Source organism: Nymphalis io, chromosome 30 (genome assembly GCF_905147045.1).
Source record: "Nymphalis io chromosome 30, ilAglIoxx1.1, whole genome shotgun sequence".
NCBI lineage: Eukaryota > Metazoa > Arthropoda > Insecta > Lepidoptera > Nymphalidae > Nymphalis > Nymphalis io.
This window is the reverse complement of record NC_065917.1, coordinates 3,829,103-3,849,435: the sequence shown is the minus strand read 5'-3', so window position 1 is coordinate 3,849,435 and position 20,333 is coordinate 3,829,103. Positions and strand designations below refer to the sequence as shown.

Here is a 20,333-nt window from a genome sequence, read left to right as displayed (position 1 = left end):
TAATATTATTCGAATACATCATCATCATCAAGATACATCAAGCCAAATCCATACATTGACGCCATTTTATTTCTTTTTTGTCGCTGGAAAAACGCTTTACACGTTTCCCCACCAGAACAGTGGGGGGTATGTGGGACTCGCCCGTGTCCAAAGCACGAATGCGCCCCGAACATCAGAATAACCACTAAAAAACCAGCGGAACCCTTTCCGTCTTAACGAGGAGCGCCGCGGGATCTCTTTCTCACGATACCGTGGAATACATTAACGCCATAGTCAACATATGTTAACCATTTAACATCAGAAGACCCATCTGTAAGTGTATCATCATGTATCATGGTCATTAGCCTTCAGGTGGTCCATTTTCCAGTCAACCTACCTATTTTCAAACATTAAAAAACAAACTACAACAGTCTAATTAATTAATGGGAAGTTTGATTGCGTAAGCGAGCGTTTCCTTAAATTAAAATTCTCGGCTAATATCTTAATATCTGAGAAATTTCTCACAGTGTGATTATGTGTATCGTAGAGCCGACATTAATTAATGAAATGTGGGAAAATTGCATATGACAAGTTATAAATCTTTATTTATTTATGTTTATAGTATAGGTAGGCGAAGCATATGGGCCACCTGATGGTAAGTGGTCACCAACGCCCAAAGACATTGGCATTGTAAGAAATGTTAACCATCGCTTACATCGCCAATGCGCTACCAACCTCGGGAACTAAGATGTTATGTCCCTTGTGCCTGTTATTACACTGGATCACTCGCCCTTCAAATCGGATCATAACAATACCAAGTACTGCTGTTTTGCGGTAGAATATCTGATGAGTGGGTGGTACCTACCCAGACGAGCTTGCACAAAGCCCTACCACCAGTAAAACTTATAACCAGTAACGTTTATCACTATTCTGTAAATCACTTAATTACTCACCCGTGACATGTCAACCGACTTGTGATATACAATTTTGATGCGTGTATTATTGTAATGTTATGATTATTACGGTCAATGTCGCATATCACACTGAATAATTTACGACCGTTTTCTACGGCGAGTTTCGTTATTTTTTTGGAAGGGCCGGTTGGCGTGCTTGGCCTTTGATGCCTTTGACGCCGAAGGTTGGGGGTTCGATTCCCACCCAGGACAGACATTTGTGTGCATGAACATGTCTGTTTGTCCTGAGTCTGGGTGTAATTATCTATATAAGTATGTATTTACTAAAGAAAAGTAGTATATCAGTTGTCTGGTTTCCATAGTACGAGCTCTGCTTAATTTGGGATCAGATGGCCGTGTGTGAATAATGTCCCAGGATATTATTATTTACATTGACATGACTGTTCAACAAAAGTGTAATATTTTTGTAGTAGTGCCTATTTACTGCGATATATATAGCTGTATATACCACATAAGTACAATGCAATAAATATTTATACATTTAGCATCCAGAAGTGAGTGATTTAAAAAAAACATCGAATTGATCTTTTTGAAAATAGAACACCAAATCATACAAGTAGATGTAAGTTACTCAATTACTCTTAAAAATCCAAACACATTCAACAAATCACAAGAAGCGCCAATAATGAATTAATTTACCTTTCTGTACCAACAAAATGGCGGTTTTTAAATTAGCGCGCGTCTTTTTTTTAACAACGCTGTTGTATGGATAAAGGAATCTCGTAATTATTTTGATTGTTTAATTTATAAAATGATAAAACCATTAATTTAATTTAAAAATAAACATATTACCCATAACCCATTCTCTCTAAATACTCCAATTTTTTTTTATGCGCTAATTTCAAAATCCTTTTCACGAAAGGATCGTTTTTCAAAGCGTTCCTAACTTCAGTTTCATCGATCAGCGTCAACAATGTCGTTAACTTCTCCGTTGTTGATGTCGTTGTTGTCGTCGACACTGTTGTACTTTTCCTCTTCGCTTCAACAGAATCTAGAATGTTCTGAAAATCCAATTCGTCTAATCCTACTCGCCTGTTAATTTCATCACGCAAGAGAGTTGTGGCGATTCGTTCAATCAATTTGTTCTGTTTATTTAATTCTTTGAATATTTCGGAGTTTTCATCAAATATCCCGTTAAGTGTTGCAGCAAATGTTTTTCGTCGTAAAGCGTTTTCGCCAACGCCATTTGTTAAATCATCACTTACATCCATTTTGCTAAAAACATTCGGTTTAAATGTATTCATTTGCAATGAATAATTGAATATTGGCGTCGGATAATTTGTTTTCTTTCTAACAATTTCCAAGTGATCCAAGTTATTTTTAATTCGTTGTTTATCTTTTATATTTTGTTGTTCGCGTTCGTTATGAATAGAAAATTGATTAATTAGAATTCTTTCGTCTTCAAATGTTTTGTCTTCGTTGTATAATCGATTGCGTTTGTTTATTTTTTCATTGTTTATATTAAAAGTCTGGATATTGTCTGTAAATATAAATTTTGTATTTATAAATTAGATAAACCCGCGATTTCACAGCCTCGAATTTAATTTATGACGAACTGCAATTTGGACGTAATGGATATTCGAATTTAACATATAAAATATTGAAATTAATAAAGTAACTGGTAACGCAAAAAGAGGCAGTTATTTTGAAATCACAGACAGACACTTCAATTTTTATTTATCTGTATATATGGTTCGTTTTGAATGTTTATTTTCTTTGTAAATCAAATATTAAGTTATTACATATATTCTTTACTCGTCATATATTCGTTTATTATTCCTTCGATTGCAATAGTACAGTACAGTAACAGCCTGGGCTAAAGGTTGGTGGAATACACATGTGGCAGAATTTTAGTGAAATCAGACACATGTAGGTTTCCTCACGATATTTTCCTTCACCGTAAAGCACGAGATGAATTATAATCACAAATTAAGCACATGAAAATTCAGTGGTGCTTGCCCGGGTGAAACCACGATCATCGGTTAAGATTCTTGCGTTCTAACCACTAGGCCATCTCGGCTTACTGCGTTGCAATATGTTATATATATTGAATATATATGTATTTAAACTGTACACAGTCCAGATTGCCTGCATACTTTGTAAATTATCCACCGATTCATATTGAGGCGTTAGTACAGATGTAATATTTAATATTCTGACGTTCGTGTGTTTATCTTTTCGTTCGCTGTAATCTATTTTTAGCCGCCAATTCTCAGAAGCATGCGAATCTGGAATTATATAAATTACCAATATACAATACTGGTTTGACGCGACACGGACATAGCTTGCAAAATTAGCAGGCTGAAGTGGCAGTGGGCTGGTCACGTATGTCGTAGGACCGATGGCCGTTGGAGCAGACGAGTCCTAGAGTGGAGACCGCGGAGCGGCAAGCGCAGCGTAGGGCGCCCTCCAGCCAGGTGGACCGATGACCTTAAGAAGGTGGCGGGCACCAACTGTGATTTGTGATTATAATTCATCTCGTGCTTGACGGTAACGGATAACATCGTGAGGAATCCTGCATGTGTCTAATTTCACTAAAATCCTGCCAAATGTGTATTCCACCAATCGGCATTGGAGCAGCGTGGTGGAATAAGCTTCAAACCTTCTCCTAAAAAGGGATAGGAGTGCTTCAGCCCAGCAGTGGGACATTCACAGGCTGTTACGGTTACGGTTAACTGTTATATGTACGTTTAAAAACAAAATCAAAACTAATACTCCTATTTTTTTATAGTAACATATTTCAAAAACAAAGGCGTACTTACATGCTGAAAACAATAAATATATCGAAATTTGAAAATCGAATAACATTTCAATCGTAATTTTTTTTATGACGCTTTTATTCAGCAGTTGATTTTCGTTCTCACTTAGAACTGTTATTATACTAGTTATGCTCGCGGCTGCACATATATGAACATGTCTGTATGTCCTGAGTCTGGGTGTAAATATCTATATAAGTGTGTATTTAGAAAATAAAAGAAGTATATGTAATATATCAGTTGTCTGGTTTCCCATAGCACGAGCTCTGCTTAGTTTGGGATCAGATGGCCGTGTGTGAATAATGTCCCAGGATATTATTATTATTATATGAGTACATGTACTTTTTTAAATACCTCTATTTCAGGCTGAAATTATTATTGAAATAAAATTAAGCCAATGTTCGGAAAAAAGTACCTTTCCAATGGAGAAAGAATTCTTTACTTGGTGGTAGGGCTTCGTGCAAGTCGGTCTGGGTGGGTACCACCCACTCATAAGTTATTTAATCGCTAAACAGCAATAGTATTGTTGCGTTTCAGTTTGAGGAGTAAGACATTGTTACTATGGGCACAAGGGACATAAAATCTTAGTCCCCAAGGTTGGTGGCGCATTGGCGATGTAAGCGATGGTTAATCTTACAAACCCAATGTCTACAGGCGTTGGTGACCATCAGGTGGTCCATTTGAAAGACCGTCTGCTAACATAAAAATAATTAAAATCGATTTAATAGTTTCAGAGTTTATCGACTACAAACATTTATTTATTTATTTATTTATTTATTTGTAATCAACAGCGTATACAGATTATATTTATACAGTTTTTTAAATTTCATGAAGACTACGGCCACAAAGATTACAATATAAAGTGTTTAATATAATATATTTAACAAAGTGGATAACAAAAAGAAAGTAGGTCTAAAGAAAATTGTTGACGTTTGTGACAAGAGAATATTCACAAGTGTATGGGTATTTGTATGTGTGTTTGTGCATGCGTGTGTGTGTGTTTCTGTGTGCATGTGTTTGTGTGTGGGTGTGTGTGTGCGTGTGTGTGTGCGTGTTTATTTTTGGCGGTAAGATAGTGATAACATTCGTGTTAACATTCGTTCGGTGATAACATTCGGAAACATGCAAACATATTTATAATATTAATATGTATATTGCTCGATCACAGCTAGTAAATAAGAAACGTGTTTCATCTTTAATTGTCTAAACAACTTAATGTGTTATATAGTACTAGTTTTCCACCACGTGTTAGATGGAGACGGAGTCAGGTTTTGCGCGCGGTTTCACCCGCATAGTTCCCGTTCCCGTGGGAATACGGGGACACCGTATAGCCTATGTCACTCGCTGATATTGTAGCTGTCCATCGGTGAAAGAATTTTTAAAATCGGTTTCGTTGTTTACGAGTGAAAGCGTAACAAACTGACAGACTCACATTGCCATTTATAATATTAGTTAGGATATTTGACTGGGGTCTCGTTAGAGGCTCACAGTAATCTATTTTTTAATTTGAATAGGTATATAATTATGTTAATTATCCTTATGTACATTCAAATATTATTACATAATGTATGTTTCTTTAACATTGTATTATAGTAATGTTTTTTTGATTGAGATTAATTAAACAATAAAAAAACTTATATGCAAGCATTCGTCTCGGATTACTAAATTACATCAACGGAGAATAAAACTCTGTACCCGTTATTGTAACACCAGTTCAGAGCTGCGAACATTAATAGGTAATTTAATATGAAGCTGACCGTCCACTGATAGTATAAAGATATATAACGCGATAAAATAAAATTAAAATTTCAACGCGTCGTTGGATTGTTTCCTGTTTTAAGAAAGTTTGGATTATATTCCACCACGCTGTTTGGAGTTTATTCCAATACGGGTTGGTGGACACAAACGTGACAGATTGGACATCTCACAAAGGCAGGTTTTCTCGCGAAGTTTCCCTTTTAATTATAAACACAAATTAAGCACGTGAAAGTTAACCACACATTATTCCTTACTTAATTAATAATATTTTTTACATGAACTTTAAAATTATGAAAAAATAAGTCTATTATTTCGATTTTGGTTCTTACACTATTTGTGTCGTCCGTCACGCCACCTATCACCAATGCCAGCGGCATGCTTGGTACACTTCCATACATTCTTCCAGTCGTTCCCCGATATATAATAGGAAGGCAGACTGTCATTGGCTGCTTGGTGGTAAATTATCACCATCGCTTATAGAAATTCGTTCTAAAAGAAATATTAACCTTTCCTTATATAGCCAATGCGTCACCATTGGGAAATAAGATGTATTGGTCCTTGATATTATAGTTCACAAGTGTGTGCGCAAACACATGTCCACTCTCTCTTTCCTCACTCTCATAATCCGATGTGACGGCAATCCGACACGACCGGAAAGAATTCAAGCGCAGGACCAACGACTTTACGTGCTTTCTGAGGCACGGGAGTGTAAACACTTCCAACTTTCAGACCCCGGGCTGCTACTGAGAATTTTCTGACAGAAAAACCCAATAACTTTTTATTAGCCCAACCTGGGAATTGAACCCAGGACCACCGGGTCTGCGGCCTTATATCTAGCCACTAGACCAACGAGGCAGTCGAGGCCTGTAGTTACTCTGTCACTCACCATTCAAACTAAGTATTGCTGTCTGGTTGTAGAATATATGATGAATGGGTGACACCATAGTTTGCACAAAGCCCTACCAAGTAAACACTTAAATGATGATAAAGCTCACCATCGCTGCGTTCACCATCAAATGGATTGTCAACTTTATCTCGTTATAGGATCATTTAAGAACATTATCAGATAATACAAGAACTCATAATGATGAAAATTGCCTTCCTGCGGTTAAGCGATGGAATGTTCTAGAAGCTGGAAGAATTGTGGAAGTGTACTAATGTAATTGTGTCTCTGGATACTTAAGACATTTTGAAAATTAAACGAGATTATTAGACTTTTTATAATATTAAGAAATACTTGATTCTAAGACGTAAACTCGATTTCTAGAAGAAATCTTTATATATAAATCTACGTGTAAATTGCATTGTATTTTTAATTCAATTCACTCAATGTCTTATAACAATAGAGATCTCTCGGCGTTTACTACATTTTATTTTCACGTAAAACATCATCTCCTGTCGCATGTCACCGGTACTTCAAACATACATTTGTTTCATCAGTCGATGCTGTCGAGACGAGAGGATTACGGAAAAAATACAGTATAATAATACACACACGGCCATCTGATCCCAAATTAAGCAGAGCTCGTACTATGGAAACCAGACAACTGATATACTGCACATACTACTTTTCTTTTGTAAATACATATATAGATAATTACACCCAGACTCAGGACAAACAGACATGTTCATGCACACAAATATCTGTCCTGGGTGGGAATCGAACCCACAACCTTCGGAGTGAAAGGCAAGCATCCACCAACCACGCCAACCGGCTCGTCATTATAGTTAACTCGTCGGCATTAATAAACATTATATAAAATAACACCATTTTCTCAGAATTGTAAAATATGTGTAACGCGAAACAAATAAAAATGATATATACAAGACGCTTTAGAATAGAATAATAATGTCCTCCAGACCAACTTCTGCAATGGCGACCAATCTCAAGAGAGATAAGCCAAGTACGCAGAAGATATTACAGTGCACAAGTGTGTGCGCAAACACAGGTGCACTCTCTATTCCTTAGCTCTCATAATCCGATGGGACGGCAATCCGACACGATCGGAAAGCGTTCAGATGCAGGACCATTGGACTTTACGTGCTTTCTGGCACGGGAGTGTACACACTTCTAACTTCGAGACTCCGGGCTGCTATTGTGAAATTTTCTTCAGAAAAACCCAATAACTTTTTATTGGCCCGACCTGAGATTTAAACCGAGGACCTCCGGGTGTGCTATCTAGCCACTGGACCAACGAGGCAAAATAGAGATCGCGAATCAAGATGGGCGGTTCAGCGTGTTGAAAGCTACAAACCCCCACAAAAGGATTTCGCCCAACATTAGTACAATTTCTAACATATTTTTTTTCAATTTTTTTCGTTTTTTTCTTTCAGGTTATACGGGGTGTTCATATAGAAGCACCGCACATAGTTAAGAAGAGAAGCATCGACCAGCCTTTGAGGATAAGTATATATTATGACCACTCTGTATATAGGTGAGGATATTTTTATTAAGTTTATTTTTATGTTAAATATATTTTATTTGGCTTCAAGCTCGTCTGTGTAGGTACCATCCACTTAGCACATATTCTACCACCAAACAGCAACACTTAGTATTTATTATGTTCCGGTTTGAAAGGAGAGTGAGCCAGTGTAACTACAGGCACGGGAGATAATATCTCAGTTCCCAACGTTGGGGGCGCATTGATGTAAGGGAAAAATAAAATCGTTTATTCAATATAGAAGCATTACGCTTACTTATTGGTTGTCAAATTAGAAACTACTACCGGTCCGGAAAAGAAATACCCTGACCTGAGAAGAACCGGTTATAGAAACTCAGCTATTTTTTTTAATCATGATTTGTTTGCAAATTTTCAGTATGAAAAAATAGCCATGCGGCGATCGTTTCATTCGTTTAATGCCATGTCTATATGCAGCGGTGACCACTTACCATCAGGTGGTCGGTTTGCTCTGTATTAATTTTAAATAAAAGAGCTGTTTATTTCTACATTTTAATGTGTTTTATAAGTTTATAAAGTTTTATATAAATGTTATTTATTTTCAGGTTAGAACCAGAGAAATTCGACATGATAAATGTGAGTATTTATGTATTTTTGATTGCTAAAAAGCCAAGATGGCCTAGTGGGTTCAAACCCGGTGAAAGCACCACTGAATTTTCACGTGCTTGACGGTGAAGGAAAACATCGTGAGGAAACCTGCATGTGTCTAATTTAATTGAAATTCTGCCACATGTGTATTCTACCAACCCGCATTGGAGCAGCGTGGTGGAATAAGCTCCAAACCTTCTCCTTAAAAAGAAGAGGTGGCCTTAGCCCAGCGGTGGGATATTAACAGGCTGTTACTGATTGCTAATTGTGATAAGTATGTCAGATTTATATAATTGGTATCATTGGTAAGGCTTCGTGCTTTGTCTGGGTAGGTACACATTATCGTATGAGGTGTATTGTTATAAGAAAGCAAGAGTTTATATTTTTGCTTTGTGTCAGCCCGTCTGGCTAGGTGTTAGCCATTCATCAGAAATTCTACCGCCTGTGTTGAATCGTGATTTTTTATTTATTTATAAATTATGTTAAAAACTTTCGTCATGTTTCAAATCGTCAGGGCATTGCATGATGGCTATATTTTTTAAGTTAAAATTTAAAGATAAGGTTAATATGTACTCTTTATAGGCCAGACCCAGGGGCTTGGAAAACTTCCAAACTCAATCAGGCAATCATACTTTTTTAATTAAATCTATATTAAAAGCAGAATTTATTAAAAAGTAACGTCTTTTTTCAGAATACAATACTACCGGAAGCGGTAAGATTCTGGGAAGATGCGTTAAAAGTAAGAAAGACTGCGGGCCCAATTAAGCTTAACAGGTGAGTCTATTTTTTTTTTTTTTTATAAAATAGGAAGACGAACGAGCATATTGGCCACCTGATGGTAAGTGGTCACCAAACGCCCTTAGACATTGGCATTGTAAGAAATGTCAACCATCGCTTACATAGCCAATGCGCCACCAACCTTGGGAACTAAGATTTTATGTCCCTTGTGCCTGTAATTACACTGGCTCACTCACCCTTCAAACCGGAATACAACAATATCAAGTATTGCTGTTTTGCGGTAGAATATCTGATGAGTGGGTGGTACCTACCCAGACGAGCTTGCACAAAGCTCTACCACCAGTATACATTATTGTATATTATTGTACATTACTATACATTATTGTACAACTAAATTTAAAAAAAACACACCGTTCGGATACTTTCGGATATACCACCACCACTTGGCTGGTGGTAGGACTTTGTGTAAGCTCGTCTGGATAGGTACTACCCCACTGATCAGATACTTTAAACATCAATACTCAGTATTGTTGTGTTCCAGTTTAAGAATGAGTTAACCAGTGTAACTGCCACAAAGGGCATAACATCTTAGTTCCTATGTTGGTAACGCATTGGAAATTTAAGAAACGTTTAATGTTTCTTATAGCGCAAATATCACACAACACAAAGTGACCACTTACGAACAGGTGACTCATTTGCTCGTGCGTCTACTAATTTCATAAAATACGATTTTCATCCTTTACAATGTTTTCCATTACTGAACACGAAATGAATAATAAACACAGAAATACACGTGTAGCCTCTGGACCGTCTCGTAAATTCGTCTCATAAATAAATAACCCATTTTAAACTTATCTTTTTTCACGTAAAAATACGAAATGAAGGCGTATTTATATAATACAATAGTAAAAATAACGTTCAGCATTAATATAATATCACGAGCAATTGTTGCGTAAAATGTGTTTGCTCTTAGAAATTGTGTAGGCGTTATATGCATCGCTCATTGTATTATTTATACCGCACATTTTAGACGTATATAACTTGTATATCTTATTCCAATCGAAGTAGTAGATATAAATAAACCTTAGATGTACATATTCAATGCGGTTTGCTGATAGTTTTTCTGTATTATGCACTACAAACAGTTCGAGATTAATATATTTATAGAATAGGAAGCCAGAGGAGCATATGGGCTACCCGATGGTAAGTGATCCATCGCTTACATCGCCAATGCGCCACCAACCTCGGGAACTAAGATGTTATGTCCCTTGTGCCTGTAATTACACTGGCTCCATCTTTCAAACCGGAACATAACAACACCAAGTGCTGCTGTTTTGCGGTAGAATATCCGATGAGTGGGTGGTACCTACCCAGACGAGCTTGCACAAAGCTCTACCACCAGTAAACTTTATATATATATATATAACTTTTTCTTTGTGTCCATAGTGAATATCAAGATCTCGACCAATATCGCTTTAAATCAATGTCAAAATTGTTTGTTTGTCATACTTGTCATGTCATGTTACTTTTTTTTGTGGTCGGAATATGTATAATCAGGAGATGTAAGTTATATATCTTATAAATATTTAAATAAATGTATATTATTTATTGAAGATAATATAGTCTTAGTTAAATAAAATATATATAAAGTAGTGTTTCTCTGTAATAAGTCGCTTCGTATCTCATTCGTGAAATGTCGTAAATCGATTTACGGTGATACGGTATTTTGAGGCGTGTATCCATTGATTATTATTATTGTTAAAGTCAATATCGCGTGTCTCTTTCTTTCAGATAATAAAAATAAAACAGAAAACGTTTTAAAAAATTTTTTTTTATCATATTTAAATACATGATCTTGTTTAATGTGCTTTAAATATATGTTTTTAATACAATCGTATATTATATATATTTAGTGATTTGCACTTATTCTATGCGTGTGTACAACACTTTTTTCAATTGTTATTGGCATGTGCATGAAGCACAAAGCCCTACCAAATGGTAGGGCTTTGTGCAAGTCATCAGGTAGGCTCATATTTTACCACAAAACTAAGCAATACTTTCTATTATTGTGTTGTGTTACTATTATTGTATTTATATAATTTGTGTTACTATTATTATATTCTATTGCTCGTAGGGTTAGTGTCGATTTTTATTTGCGGTGTTGGTTGCTTATCACATGGTCCATTAGACAGCCTGTCTAGCTATTTTAAATAAAAAAACCACTGCTATAGTTCCATTAACATACAATATATATATTAATAGAGAAATGTTTGTAGTGTATACAGCAGAGCTGTTAGCGAATTGCATGGAATATATAAATCTAAGGTTTGTTTATTGTTCCTTATGCATATGTATCTGTCATACCGTCTTGACGACAGCTGTCAATAAGTTTTTTTTAATAGACACAACTGCTAAACACACAACGGCCGATATTTTTAGAGACAGTTCTTTTATTTGTCTGTCTATAAGGCATAGGATTATACAGGTGTATAATATTAATAAAATATTAGCGTAAAAAAACAGTCATTGATATTAAATATTTATATATAAAATATTTATAGCTGTTTTTTTAATTGCAATATAACGTTAATCTGTTTTCGTGTACGTCATCCCTTGGCAGAATATTGGTATTTCATAGCCTATTAAAAGATTGCAGTTTGGGCAGTAATGATTCCTGTACTTGAAATAATTCGTGCAGTATATCAGGATACCAATTGGGAAGAATCTGTGAACAGATTATAAAAAAATATTAAAACAAACATTTAGATATGTCTTGGCCTCTATAATTACTAAATCAAGTTCCAAGTTTGCTGTTATAATCAATCATATATGGCTTGATTTGGATATAATCAGTCCTCCTGACCGATTTCGTCCACGGCGGCCATCTCTAGAAAGGTTAGACAACTGCGCAGGAGATATTGTAGGGCACTGTCTATTCCCTAACTCTCATAATCCGATGAGACAGCTAATCGACACGACCGGAAAGGGTTCAGGCGCAGAACCAACGGCTTTACGTGCTTTCTGAGGCAAGAGAGTGTATACAATTCAAACTTCCACACTGCTACTGAGATTCTTCATAAGATTCGTAATAACCTTTTATCGGTCGACCTGGGGTTTGAACCCAAGATTTCTGTATCTCCTGCCTTATATCTAACCACCAGACTAACGAGGCATCAAATAGAAATACACACACATCACATCACCCATAAACACATACGCCCATAAAAAATAAACACATCCAAGACTGTTGACTTTAAAAATACGTACACGAGTAAAAAAATTATGGCGATGGCGTGTGTCAGACATGCGTTCTCTCGCACAACCAGAGTGTGCACGCGGACATTGCAGTGTGGGCATGAAACCAGCTTCCTGTCGGAGCTGGCTATGCCTATGGGCATCTGTTGATCTGCAAACATAAAGCCTTCGTTATGTATCTAAGTCCTCCTAAAAGGATGGATCGATTTTGATGTTATTTTTTTTTTCTTGCTTAAGTGGGTCCTTTAATGGTGTAGATTGATTTGTGGAGCAGTAAAAACATGGAATTCAGGTTTTTAAAATTATAATTAATGTTATTGAAATGGATTTATTCGGGGAACGTCACATTATTAGCCAGAAAACTCTGATAAAGTACTGGCGTTTACAAAAACTGGACTCGCTAAGGGTTCCCTACAAACTTGTAGGTACGTAATATGTTTGTCCATCACGGAGGTCGTTACCTTCGCCGCTGAGCGCGAGATGAGTTAGACTAAAATGGAGATTGGATTCCTCAATCTTCGATTAAAACACGTTTTCTATTCCACTGTACTAATCTCAGCTTTACTGTCTAACTAATATTATAAATCAGGAGGTACAGAAAAGTACATAGTTTGCGCTTAAACAGGGGGAGGGGGCAGGTTTAACATTATTTATAATGTATACTCACTTGGTACGATGACTTCTGTTCGAGTTGGTGTTGGAGCTGGCGACGTATCCACTTCAGAGTACGCTGGTGGTGGGTTCGGGAACTCGTTCACTGGTATCAGGTAGTCTCCAACTGTCGATGGCCTTGAATTTACTTGAGAGCTTTGCGAGCCATAAACGAATGATTCCTTCGAGACATATTGTGATGATATGAGGCTCGATGGTCCTGGAATTTTTGAATATTTTTGTCAAATAGGATTACGATACTTGGTTGTAATTTTTTTTTTATGGAATAGAAATAGGGCTACCTGATGGTAAGTGGTCACCAACGCCCATAGACATTAGCATTGTAAGAAATGTTAACCATCGCTTACATCACCAATGCGCCACCAACCTTGGGAACTAAGTTGTTATGTCCCTTGTGCCTGTAATTACACTGGCTCATTCGCTCTTCAAACTGGAACACAACAATACCAAGTACTGCTGTTTTGCGGTAGAATATCTGATGAGTGGGTGGCCCATATGCTCGTCCGCCTTCCTATTCTATATAAAAAAAAATCTTACCAGCTTGACCGCTTGATGATCCAGGTGCTGGCGATTCACGATTTTGTACAACATCAATCCTCCTATTTTTAAACGGATCGTAAAATATCGTTTCCTGAAAATAATAATAATTTATTAAGAAAAAAAACACATAACCTTATACATAAATATAGAATTTTTATATAACTAAGAAAAAAATTATAATATAAAAACTAGGTTCATGACATGTGGTAGGCTTATTTTAGTTGATACTCAAAAATAATTCTATTGACTTCCTAACTAGGCGATAACCTTCATCTTGTCCTTCACTTTTCACTTCATTTGACCTACGCAAAATATGCTTATATAAGAAATACATGTTTACAATGGCAGAATATTGGTATTTCATAGCCTATTAAAAGATTGCAGTTTCGGAACTCGGAAGTCGTCGCGTTCGTAACGTCGAAGTTCTGTTCTGACCTGTTCTGCATCCGGTCTTAACTAGCGACAAGATTAACTCTTGTTAATTGCCAGAACCTTTGAAGGTCCTTCGCGAATCGCGTGCAGCAGTGACGTAAGAAAAGTCAGTGGAAATTTAGGGTAATTATAATAAATATTTTACATAGAAACCTTAGTACTAATGACTTTTATTGTTTTTTTTTTAAACTTAATATTATAAAACTTTTCAACAGATTCCAAAAACCTGATATAATGAAAGTGTAAGATTTACAATGCATTCTTTATACACCATGAAGGATTGAGTTGAAATTATCACGAATCCCGGATTGATAAAAAAATCGTACGTCCTAATTATAAACCGAAACTACCGAGTCTAGGAAGCTGAAATGTGTAACTTGTTTAAAAAAAAAAAAACAAGCATAAGAAGGGACATTTCAATGTTCAGGGGATAATTGGGAGAAGTAGCTTTGAATGATTTTTACCGGCGTTCTATCGGCAGCTCGTTTACATGAGTATGATAATCATTTAGCATTTTATTACTCACTTCAACGAAACCTGAATTATTATGTCCGCTAGCAGTATCTCCTCTCCGCCTTTCATTATCGCTAGTCACTGATGTTGTACTTTCTGGTAAATCAATGTAAACAACTGGAGTATCATCAGGGTCGACTTTACTTGCAGCAGCTCCAGATGCAGATCCAGCTACTGCTGCTGGTCTTGATGATTCTGTGGTACAACTGCTGCTCTGTGGAATTGGCATGGTTTCAGAATTTTGAAAAAAACAATGTTGTCTGTCTGTAGTTATACTGGCTCACTCACCCTTCAAGCCGAACACATACTTAGTATTCTCGTTTGGTGGTATAATATGTGATTGGATGGTATATACCACCAAGAGTGATATATGATAAAAAATAAAGTTAAATATACTTACACCTGATGTTCCACTGTCAGGTATGTCTATATAGACAATGGGTTCGTTTGTCAAGGGCTGTTTTGGTACCACCTGTTTTCGTGGTAAGTTCGACCATTTCGCTGCAGTCTCGGCGTCGATTGATGGTGCGTCAATGACAGTTGGGTTGACGTAAGGGTACCCTTGGTACATTGAAGCTTGACTACCAGGAGTAGTCATCACCTGGAAACACATGAGAAAAGAATTGAACTAATCTGTTTTAAGATATCTCTGACGCCATTATTGGTTGTTATTTGGCGATTCGGGTGCCCTACCGGTAGACGGCATGACGCTCTCTTATGACGTCATATATCTCTGCTGTATATTATTATAATAAGAAGAAAAGATATTTATATGTATTGGTATTTCAATTCCTATCAATTTCCAAAAACACATTCGTTTTAATATAAAAAATTCCAAAATTCGAATTCAATATATAACCTAATAAGATTTTCTTGCCAAGAGATTTTACGAATGGATTAAATTGTTTTTTATTTTTTTTATTTATCGTTACACGATTTTATTATGTGTTAAATTATTACTTTATATTTACTTTATATCTATAATTCTTAGAATTAAAATTTATTAGGTTTCTCTCAAAAATTCGCGTGATGTTTGAATTATCTGTGTAATGTTGCATCGATTAGGACGTAAAACGTTCTTCCTTTGCCTAAACTATGAATTTGCATGATTTAAAAAAAATTTGGAGAGAAAATAATATTCGTCAAAATTTAAATTTTGAAACATCATTATTAGACTTTAATAAAATTGTTTGATATAAAAACAATGCGAGCTTTAAACTAAAGCGTTTCGTTAATTATAATAATTGGTCAATGTGTTCGTCGTAAATTGATAGCGAATTAAATTATTTATATTCCAGCGAAAATTATACAAACAAAGCAAAGTCTCTCCCAATTAATATTTAATGAATAGTTACGAAACTTAATATTAAATGAATATTGAATATAATCTTCTAAATATAAATGGGCAAACGCGAAACAGTTCAGTATCTTTTTTTTACCTTTAACGTTTTTTTGGTTCGCTATTGACGAACACTAACATAACAAACAATAAAAAAAATCGAAGCGTGCAATTTCATAATAACGTCGGTCGTAGTAGTTCTAACATTTGCTATCCTTTTTCAATTCAAACACTAAAAAGAGATAGCACTATCGTCCTTAATTGATTTTAGAAATAGAAAATTGACAGTTCACCGTTTCTCGCCGTCCTGATCGCTAATACTTTTTTTTTTATATGCTCCGGGATGGCAAATGACTTTACTCTACCTGATGGTAAGTGGTAGTAGAGTCCAAACGCGACGACGGGGAGTACAGTTAGGAAGAATGTTCTGTACTAGCCGTCCCCGCCTTGCCGGCCCGCAAGATGCCTCTTCACGCCTCGTTTGAAGGAACCCGGGTTGTAAGAGGAGGGGAACACGTGAGCTGGTAAGGAATTCCATTTTTTGGTAGTGCGACAAAGAAAGGAGTTGCCAAATTTCTTTGTGCGCGATGGAATTGATGTCACAGTTAGGCGGTGACATCGAGAACCAGCTCGCGTGGACTTAAGAAGGAAGGGGGAAGCAGGAATTAGAGAGAATAATTCCTCAGAGCACTCGCCGTGATACAGTCGATAGAAAGCGCTCAGTGCTGCTATCTCGCGACGCAATTGTAAAGGTTTAAGGGTGTTTGTGACCTTTACGTCGCCAATAATGCGTACTGCACGTCGCTGCAACCGGTCCAAGGCCAGTAGGTACTTAGCGGAGCCATCCCAAAGGTGCGAGCAATATTCAACGCAAGACCGTACCTGTGTTTTGTATAACAGGCACAGTTGTTGTGGCGTGAAAAAACGCCGCACCTTGTTCAGAACTCCGAGTTTCCGTGAAGCTGTTTTTATAATAGCCTCGATAATCCCTTGGACTAAGGTCGCAGCGAACGTCCATCCCCAGCATGGCGATTTTGCTTTATATCATCAGCGGTGTGCCACAGAGGGAGGGATGAAGGTAAAATGGTGACTTTTTCGCTGTGAGAGCGCATACCTGTGTTTTCTTGGCATTTAACTCAAAAAGATTATCAGAACCCCATTTGGCGATGAGCTCTAACGTCCTATCGAGTTCAATGACAAGATTCTCCCGCCTCTCCTCAGTTTCCGCCCGCCCAGCCACTGCGCGTCCGTGGTATCCACCATGCACTGTACTATCATCTGCATAGCAATGTATGTTCCCAAGAGAGAGCATATCATTGATATGCAAAAGAAAGAGTGTGGGAGATAGCACAGATCCCTGGGGGACCCCAGCATTCACTACATAGAATTGTGAAGCGCAACCATCAACTAAAACACGAAGGCTACGCTTGTGTAGGAAGCTGGCAATCCAGGTGCATAGCTGAGCAGGCAGACCATATGCCGGTAGCTTGGAGAGAAGGCTACTGTGCCAGACCCTGTCGAAAGCCTTGGAGATATTGAGGCTGACAGCCAACGATTCTCCATGCTTGTCGATAGCTTCACCCCAGAGGTGTGTTATATATAGTGTGTGTTAATACGCGCTGAAATGGTAAATTTTTCGCCAAATATAGACATTGCGTAAAAATAAAATTTATCGCGAGTTACCATATTGGCTTATCTCGGTATTGTTTAATTATTTCTTAACTAATGACGTCGATATAAACGAGAATCTGCAGTTAACCACGTGCAAATTTCAAAAGTATAACGAGTTATATCCTGAATAACAGTCGTTTGAATAGCAAAACGCCACCGGAATGCTTGTTGTTACAAAAATACATCCAAAATGTTTGAGAATGGAGTAAGCGGAATAAGCTTATGTTTAATGATGAATAGTTCTCTATAATATCGTTTACACACGCAAACACGTCGGTCAAGTACGATTATGTTTTAGGGCGGCAATCTACTATCAAAGACTTAGGAGTCTTGATGAGTGATAACCTGAGCTTTACCGACCACGTTTACAATATTACTAAAACAAATACAAATCCCTAGGTTTTGTTTTGAGGCAGTCAAAAAACATTGAAAGTGGGGTCAAAATTTTGTACAACTGTTTCGTCAGAAGCAAGTAAGAAAGTAACTCAGTTATTTGGAGTCCACATGAGGTAAAATACAAACTCATGGTGGAGAAATTCCAAAAAAAATCTTGAGGTGGCTTTAAGACAAGTAAAACGGATTCTTCGTAGGGTATCCTTATTTTTATTCTAGTTTATTTGTACAAGGAATAACCGGATACGATTCCCTCGAAGTGCGACACCTTGCTAAACTATTTCTTCCAGTTACTCAGGGGTACCTTTTTAAACCTCTTAGTGGTAGAGCAAGTAGGAAAAAAAAAGAAAAGAAAAAAAAAGCCGAGATGGCCTAGTAACGCGGTAAGAACGCGTGAATCTTAACCGATGATCGTGGGTTCAAACCCGGGCAAGCACCACTGAATTTTCATGTGCTTAATTTGTGATTATAATTCATCTCGTGTTTGACCGTGAAAGAAAACATCGTGAGGAAATCTGCATGTGTCTAATTTCACATAAATTCTGCCACATGTGTATTCCACCAACCCGCATTGGAGCAGCGTGGTGGAATAAGCTCCAAACCTTCTCCTCAAAAAGAGGTGCGGAGGCCTTTAGCCCAGCAATGGGTCATTCACAGGCTGTTACGGTAGTGGTAGAGCTAATGTCGTTGAGCGTTTCTGAAAAATAGACTAACGCTCGTCGACACAAGCTATTTGCGGTGCGGTTGTCGATTGGTACTGGTGAGCGAGTCACCTTTGACACGCGCGTTTACTTTGCTCAATGGTGTCCTGGCCTGGAATCCAGGCCTTGACTCGTTTAACTCATCACCTGCTGTATTTCGCAAAACGGCAGCGGAATATATACAAACTGTACTAATTAAGTAAGTGTATTAATTAAGTAAGTAAACGCTTTCCGTTCAACCTGTAATGTTTATTTATATTTTGTAAATAAATAAATAAATATTACCTGTTCTTTTATATACTATTTCGAAATTGTGTTCAATAAAGACTTAAGAAATAAATAAATCCCTTCCTGACCGATTCGGCCACGGTGGTCACTTTTCTTTGTGTGTTTACGCCGTTATCAGCATCTCTGACAACGAGCAGAGTTTCATGATGATAGTTTGAATTGTTGAGACGTGAGGGCGTAAAAAACAAACAAATAAACAAACTTTTGCATTTATAATATTTATATATTTTGAGGAGCCGGTTGGCGTGGTTGGTGGCTTGCCTTTCACGCCGAAGGTTGTGGGTTAGATTCCCACCCAGGACAGATATTGTGTGCATGAACATGTCTGTTTGTCCTGAGTCTGGGTGTAATTATCTATATAAGTATGTATTTATAAAAGAAAAGTAGTATATGTAGTATATCAGTTTTCTGGTTTCCATAGTACAAGCTCTGCTTAGTTAGGGATCAGATGGCCGTGTGTGAATAATGTTCCAGGATATTATTATATTATTAAATAAAAGTATGTAGTAACGAATCTCTATGTAAATAACAAAAAAAAAAGTAATGTTATATAAAATTATCTTATTCAAATTCAAGTATATTTTATTTCGTTTAATATTAAAATTTGATGACGAAATATCTACGAATTTATAAATAATTAACATTTCCGGTTATCGAATTTTTAAATTTAAGAAAAAAAAATACAATATGGCGCCGTGTTGATTAAATGATGACAAATTCAATTCGACTTGTATTCATTTATAAATGGAACTTGAACACTACTCACGATTTATACCAATCCTTTTATGTGTTTATATATATATATATTATTTTATACATAACCATTAAACACACAATATTATTTATATTAAAATGATTGTTAACTTACCAATATAACACTTTGAAGGATACAATTAAATTATATATAATAATGAAAACATCTTTTGTAACTGGTTAGATCGATATACATTTTTTTTTAATTGCAAATCTTTGTACGTAAAAAATCTGACTGACAATTGGACTTGCTACGTAGCTATGATACGTTATCTGTGCGATAAGATAACGGATATTACTTTGAGGTAAATAAAGGTTCACAGAACTTTTTTGTCGATTGGATACAATAATTAATGTCACGGGCAGGCGTTTGTCGAAAAAGAAATGAAACGAGCTGTCATGTAAACGTAACATTGTTCGTAAGAATTCCCTTATTAAAGACAACTCCATTTGTGAATGCGGCTTAGATGAAGGTTCAATTGATCACATATTTTTTAATTGCTCCAAGCTCCAAGATTCTCTAT

General features: G+C 36.6%; 3 protein-coding genes across 6 annotated transcripts in view; 1 reads left to right on the top strand and 2 right to left on the bottom strand.

The window, feature by feature from the left end:
* The window catches only part of LOC126779918 (leishmanolysin-like peptidase), a 91,852-nt gene that overhangs the window by 36,587 nt on the left and 34,932 nt on the right, over positions 1 to 20,333 (top strand). For all 3 annotated transcript variants that reach the window (XM_050504106.1, XM_050504105.1, XM_050504104.1), the window contains exons 2-4: positions 7,802 to 7,902; positions 8,472 to 8,502; positions 9,206 to 9,288. In XM_050504106.1, the coding sequence (XP_050360063.1) occupies positions 7,802 to 7,902; positions 8,472 to 8,502; positions 9,206 to 9,288 (215 nt within the window). The remainder of the gene's footprint in view (positions 1 to 7,801; positions 7,903 to 8,471; positions 8,503 to 9,205; positions 9,289 to 20,333) is intronic.
* LOC126780078 (uncharacterized) lies at positions 1,695 to 3,818 on the bottom strand. Of its 2 annotated transcripts, XM_050504339.1 has the most exons (3): positions 3,716 to 3,818; positions 3,050 to 3,181; positions 1,695 to 2,433 (listed from the first exon to the last, which is right to left on the bottom strand). In XM_050504339.1, the coding sequence occupies exons 1-3, from the start codon at positions 3,759 to 3,761 to the stop codon at positions 1,742 to 1,744; spliced, it is 870 nt and encodes a 289-aa protein (XP_050360296.1). In that variant the 5' UTR covers positions 3,762 to 3,818; the 3' UTR covers positions 1,695 to 1,741. The 2 variants fall into 2 exon arrangements, with proteins under 2 accessions (XP_050360296.1, XP_050360297.1); XM_050504340.1 differs by lacking the exon at positions 3,050 to 3,181.
* LOC126780060 (mucin-17-like) lies at positions 11,730 to 20,062 on the bottom strand. Its single transcript, XM_050504319.1, has 7 exons — positions 19,925 to 20,062; positions 15,065 to 15,265; positions 14,678 to 14,878; positions 13,717 to 13,810; positions 13,175 to 13,378; positions 12,520 to 12,658; positions 11,730 to 11,977 (listed from the first exon to the last, which is right to left on the bottom strand). The coding sequence occupies exons 2-7, from the start codon at positions 15,260 to 15,262 to the stop codon at positions 11,839 to 11,841; spliced, it is 975 nt and encodes a 324-aa protein (XP_050360276.1). The 5' UTR covers positions 15,263 to 15,265; positions 19,925 to 20,062; the 3' UTR covers positions 11,730 to 11,838.

What these genes read in the sequence shown, in the direction of transcription:
- LOC126780078 (XM_050504339.1), bottom strand. Translation starts at nt 3,761, where the DNA reads ATGTTATTCGATTTTCAAATTTCGATATATTTATTGTTTTCAGCAT. An exon ending in ATATTTATTGTTTTCAGCAT is followed by an intron (nt 3,182 to 3,715) that starts GTAAGTACGCCT and finishes ATATAATTCCAG; the next exon opens with ATTCGCATGCTTCTGAGAAT. An exon ending in ATCGGTGGATAATTTACAAA is followed by an intron (nt 2,434 to 3,049) that starts GTATGCAGGCAA and finishes TTATATTTACAG; the next exon opens with ACAATATCCAGACTTTTAAT.
- LOC126780060 (XM_050504319.1), bottom strand. Translation starts at nt 15,262, where the DNA reads ATGACTACTCCTGGTAGTCAAGCTTCAATGTACCAAGGGTACCCTTAC. An exon ending in AACAGAAGTCATCGTACCAA is followed by an intron (nt 12,659 to 13,174) that starts GTGAGTATACAT and finishes TTATGTTTGCAG; the next exon opens with ATCAACAGATGCCCATAGGC. An exon ending in GCCATAATTTTTTTACTCGT is followed by an intron (nt 11,978 to 12,519) that starts GTACGTATTTTT and finishes ATCTGTTCACAG; the next exon opens with ATTCTTCCCAATTGGTATCC.